Here is a 6,000-nt window from a genome sequence, read left to right on the forward strand (position 1 = left end):
GACTGTTGAACAAAATTAATTAAATTCCCACTTAGTGAAGGACACACTGGGGTTCTGAGAGATATAATTGTTTTTCTTGCATCATACCTAAATCAGCTTTCTACTTGACAGTACCTCTTTATCATGAAATGGAAAACACGCTTTTGATCATCACAGTTGCTGGAAAAAACAGCAAACCATTTGAAGGACCTTAATAAGCTGGCCCTTCTTGCCTTTTAATTAATTTTACTTTCTATCAATCTATCTCACAAAAACTGATATTTTCGCCAAATTTGATTTTTACTACCCTGTAGTTCCAGGGCATGTGTTTGTCTTTTTCTTAGATTGTTTGCTCATACTCTCATCTCTGTTTGTTAACATCTTACACATTCTTCGTGACAATGAAAAGTGAAAGTGTTAGTCGCTCAGTCGTGTCCGACTCTTTGCGACCCCATGGATTGTAGCCCACCAGGCTCCTCTGTCGATGGGGATTCTCCAGGCAAGAATACTGGAGTGGGTTGCCATTCCCATTCCTCACACCACAACTCAAATGGTGCTCCCACAAGCCTCTTCAGTTCTACTGATCAGAACCATTTCTTGCCTCTGTGTCCACAAGCAGATTTTGGATGTCTGTCTTTTATGGTTTTTATTTCATTTCATGATGTTTTACAGCTATTTGTCTACCTTTATTTTTGCATTTCTCAATGACACCTCTCAGAAGACAAGGACTGTGTTTAATCAAGAAATGAATATTCAGTCGCTGAATGAAACCAAACCAAAAAAAAAAATGAGTCTAATACATGTGCATATTCAGATGTGACACAGATATACAAGAAAAAGTACTGTTTGAAGCTAATTTCTTTTAGTAATGCCTGAAACAAAACTATGGGTTTAAAAGGCAGCTTTGGCTGCCTGACAATAATATTTAAAGGTCATGAGTCATGGCCTCAGGGTAACCATAGTAACTCAGCATACACAGGACAAGTCATATTGTAGCATAATTAAGGGAACAAAAGCTTTAGAAAGCCTATTAGCCTTGAGAGAAAACAAATTAGAATTACCAAATATATTTATGAAGCTTGTTTTTATTGCAGTGATTTCTTCCTTCAGGGTTCATAGAAGATCTGAAAAAACATCTTCAAATTTCTTTTGGCAGGAAGTAATAATATGACATATAGGCCTTATAGTTGTTTTTTCCAGTATTTAATAAGGACATAAATATTTCATTCCTTTCAGTGAAAAAAAAAATCTTTATATCTGTTCTCCCAACTTTTGCCTCCTTTTTTTCACCAATTGGTCCAAGTGGATGAATATTTTAATAAAATTCATTTGGAAATACACCTATTGAGCACCTCGTCTCTTTTAGGAGAGGATAAAGAGCTTTTTGTTTCATCCCCTGGGTTAATTGCATCCAGCGCCTAACCATCCCTGACTTAGACAACACTGTGCAAGTTCCCATTTGGTTTAAACTACACATACTATGGAGTAGGTCTGTCTCAAGGGCCTGGAAAGAGGAGGGGAGAGAAATTAAGGCAGGCAGATACATGGGGCCAGTTTGTTCCTGCTTAGAAGTGAAAGAGCTAAATTGCACCATTCTAAAGGTGAAGTGGAGTTTCATGGTCATCCACTGTCTCCTTCATCAGAGCCCTGCTCCATGCTTGCACAGACGACTGCTCCATATACCAAGAGAACAGACCCCCCACTGATGATTCACAGTGAGGGCAAAGCCCCGCTCTCCACTTGACTTCCCTGCTGATGGCACCCTGGGCTGTTCCTTTCAAAGCTGTTGTTTTTATCACAGGCCATTTTTCCTCCATTTGGTAACATAGCATTCAGCTCTCCAACTGTCAGCACATTGACATGTCATCTCTAAAAGTGCCGTGTTCAAAGAAATGAAAACAAGTGTTTGCTAGATTTTTATTTTCTTTAACAGAAACTACCTTCAAAAAACTTCCTTCCCCCAAAAGATTGTCAATCTTTTGCGAGTCACAGATCCTCTGCACATAGAAATGTTTCTCACAAGCAGGAGAATTTGTGAATTTCTCATTTCATTTATGGACCATAGACATAGGTTAAAAGTAAATAAAAACAAGGCTCACATATTTCATGTTGGACAAAGAAATGGCAACCCACTCCAGTATTCTTGCCTGAAAATACCCACAGGCAAATGAGACTGGAGGGCTACAGTCCAAGGGATTGCAAAGACTCAGACACAACTGAGCAAGTGAGCACACATTTCATGTAATGAAAATACATTTTTAAATCTTAATAAATCAGGACTAGAGTTACATGTGTGCATATCACAAGGACATCATTTTTGAGGATATAGCTCTTTCTACAGAAAAGTTCTGGTTATCTCTCATACAAGGTTTAAAAGAAAAATCTAAGTGGAAGGTACATCTACATTTTAAGGGGAAAGGAACATTGTGTCAACGTGCAGATTTCCTAGTGATTAACTATAGATTGATTGTAGCAAGGTACCGTACTTCCATATTTATGGCCAGAGTTGGTTTGGATTTCTGTTTGAGTATGGTTGGAATGGCCTAACTTCTTTTGTGTATATCTCTTGGCAAGGGAGCAGTGAGGATGACATTTCATTCCAGTAGTTCTAAAAAGGGCTGCCTCAACTTCCCCTTCTCACACCAGTAGAGTATGTGATTTTTGAGAAGAATGAGTGAGGAACGTTTTATTCATTCAACAAATATTTACTGAACACCTTCTGCATATCAGACCCTGCCCTTTCATCTGAGAAGGCATCCATGTTCAAAGAGAGGGATCATTCTCCAGGAAAGGAGAAAAGGTCTGTCTGATGTTTTTCCCCAGACATGAAGGAAAGGTTTTCTTTGAAGCACCAAGTGAAGGCTACTTTATCTATAAATTCCCATGAATTCTTTTGGAACAGGAGTAGTTAGGAACTCACCTGCTCCTCCCTGGGGTGTCACACCCTGGGACCACAGATGTCCTGCTGTAACATTCTCCCATCTCAAATCGGGCCCCCTGAGATGCCCTGTCCGTGGGACAGACATTGACTATCCCCATTCCTTAGACATTTAGAATCCCTGTTACTACTCTGCTGTCCCCGTTACTAGGCAACAACAATGGCTGAGGAAAGGACCGTTAGCTTCCCAAAGAAAAAGTTTCAATTCCAAAGCCACAATAACCTCTAAAAACATCTCACAAATCAGATCCAGGCATGAGTGTAGATGAAAATCGCTATGGATTCATCATTTCTGGAAAATGCACTCAAATTGGGCCACAAGTAATGGTTTTTGTGCTCAAACCATGACATGTTTACATTCAGAGCCAGTGCTAAGGAAACAATCACACTGTTTGTCTGAGTGTGTGTAGTCACAGAAATGGATTGGTTTACAGGCTGCCAGCAGTTTTTGCCACAGACTACCTCCCCTTGTGATAATCCCATAGGCCCAGGGAGAAAACTGCACGTGGCCACATCCTAATTAAGGCTTCTATCCAGACTTAGGATTGCAGAAGTGATAAATTGTGCTGATTAGCTGGTGATCTGCTCACTGTCACAAATCATCTGTAGCCACTGCTCCTTTTTCCTTGTTGTTTGTCCGAAAAACACAGCCACTTTCTCCCATCCAGTTGCTACATCCTTCCCTGGATGCATTTGTGGACCCAGGACATCTAATATTCACTCCACTTCCTGCTCTGGCAGGAAGTACATATAGGATCTTTGCAGTCTACAGACAGAATCACTCCTGGGCTTTGAACTCTTATGTCCTGGGCTCACACAAACCTAATCACAGAGTGCATCCAAAATAGATTGGCAGGAGAGAAATTCTTCTAATCACAGAGTTTATTTCTAGGGATGGAGCATGTAGACCAGATAACTGCAAGAATAGTGAAATCAGTTCAGTTCAGTTCAGTCGCTCAGTCATGTCTGACTCTTTGCAACCCCATGGACTGCAGCATGCCAGGCATCCCTGTCCTTCACCAACTCCCGGAGCTTGCTCAAACTCATGCCCATCGAGTTGGTGATGCCATCCAACCATCTCATCCTCTGTCATCCCCTTCTCCTCCCGCCTTCAATCTTTCCCAGCATCAGGGTCTTTTCCAATGAGTCAACTCTTCACATGAGGTGGCCAAAGTATTGGAATTTCACCTTCAGCATCAGTCCTTCCAATGAATATTCAGGACTGATTTCCTTTAGGATGGACTGTTTGGATCTCCTTACAGTCCAAGGGACTCTCAAGAGCCTTCTCCAACACCACAGTTCAAAAACATCAATTCTTTGGTGCTCAGCTTTCTTTATAGTCCAACTCTCACATCCATACATGACTACTGGAAAAACCATAGCTTTGAGATGAACCTTTGTTGGCAAAGTAATGTAAAATCAGTGGTAGCTTATCAACTAAAGAGTATAATGTGCATTTACTTCTCCAACAGAACTTTGTCACCCAGATCCCTGGTAAAAAACAAGTAAAAGATACAAGTGAAGTTATGAACCAATGAGCGGTTGGTGTTCTAAGAGGAAAAATCAACACTAATTAGGTGGATGTGGAAAGATAAAAACTGGGGTATTGGCCTTGCCTCTAGTTAGCGGTCTGTGTGAAATTCAGAAAATCATCTTACCTCTTCATGACTTTTTTTTTAATATAAAAGACTCAACTTGAGTTGTTTCTGTCACCATTCCAGATTTAACATTCTGTTCTGTTTCCTTAGCCCATCTTATTAAAAAACCCACAGAATGGATTATACTTTACTGCCTTTTAGAGGAATGTGCAGATATTCACTGTGTGGTTGGTTCATACCAATTTTTGAAAGGAAGGTCATCTTAGTAATGGCTGGTGAAAGTCAGTGTAAGCACTAATTATTTATAATGCTTATTAATCTTATCTTACATCTCATGATCAAAAAGAGGTGAGGAGTTATGGCTGGTACAAAAACAGACTTTCAAAAAGTCCTTGAAAAACAAAGTGACCTTTCCACTATGACTTCTTAAACGAATGCTACAGGGAAGGATTTCAGAAGGAAGTGGTGAAGAAACTAGCAGGTTTATTGAAAACATATTAGTCTACAGAATTTTCGACTGAACAGGCTAAATAATGAAATAAATGATTCTATCCTTTTGTGGTTAAGTTGAAGGAAAAACCTTATTAATGAAAGTCATTGAAATGAACTTATTTTTTAAAGATAGACTAAATCTTAAGGAAAAACTACAAAATTTCCCTCTAGACTAAAGGAAATGGGGGGATTTTTAAAATTTCTAGAAATAAATATAAATCATCGGCACTTCCTCCATTAACAGCATTTTAAATTTTAAAAAAAATCATAAGCTCATCAGGGCTCTTAAAGATCACTCTGCATAATCTGTAAACTTACTTGTCTGTCAGGAGTACATCTTATTTTAGAATCAGAAATCATATATGTATATATAACAAAGAAGAATCCTAAGGATTATACATAATTTATGTGCTCTCATCCTAATACTTATCAAGATTTCTTGTTAAACTTAGGTCAGAGAAGAAATAAGATAAGAAATAAGATCAGAAAGGAAGGTAGAAGAAACATACAATGAGCAGAGAGCAAAACAGAACAGATAGTAGATGACAATGAATTAGAATGGCTGCAGAAAGAAGGCAAAAGCTGCAGTGGAGGTTTTGAGAGTTTCTTCCAGGGAAAGAGCCCCCTGGCTTTTATCTCTCCACTCACTTTCAATTCACTAATTCACCAAACATTGAAGACCCATTATGCACTAGGCATGGTGTGAAGCATAAATAAAATCAATACTGGTCCCCATTCCCTTGGAACTGATCATTTTATCAAGGCTGTCATTCTAATAGCCATGCATGTTCTATTAGAAAAAGAGTAAATGAAGAAAGTGTTGGATGGTCCAAAGTGTGTCCTAGCTTAACAAATGCCAAGCACCAAAAGAAAGAATAAATGAATAAAAACAAGCAGAAGTACCTCATAGATATTCCTCCTGTGGAGGTACAATTCTGTGGAGACTAATGACCACTAATCACAGAGTTAACCCAGGGAGGTTCACTTTATTTT

General features: G+C 39.0%; 1 protein-coding gene across 3 annotated transcripts in view; it reads right to left on the bottom strand.

Moving 5' to 3' along the window:
* Positions 1-3,028, bottom strand: part of CCDC192 (coiled-coil domain containing 192) — a 199,615-nt gene extending 196,587 nt beyond the window's left edge. For all 3 annotated transcript variants that reach the window (XM_020893498.2, XM_020893495.2, XM_070458790.1), the window contains exon 1: positions 2,900-3,028. In XM_020893498.2, coding sequence (XP_020749157.2) covers positions 2,900-3,018 — 119 coding nt within the window. In that variant the 5' untranslated portion in view covers positions 3,019-3,028. The remainder of the gene's footprint in view (positions 1-2,899) is intronic.
* Between the last annotated feature and the right edge of the window lie 2,972 nt (positions 3,029-6,000).

The sequence above is a fragment of the Odocoileus virginianus genome, chromosome 3 (assembly GCF_023699985.2).
Source record: "Odocoileus virginianus isolate 20LAN1187 ecotype Illinois chromosome 3, Ovbor_1.2, whole genome shotgun sequence".
In the NCBI taxonomy this organism is placed as follows: domain Eukaryota; kingdom Metazoa; phylum Chordata; class Mammalia; order Artiodactyla; family Cervidae; genus Odocoileus; species Odocoileus virginianus.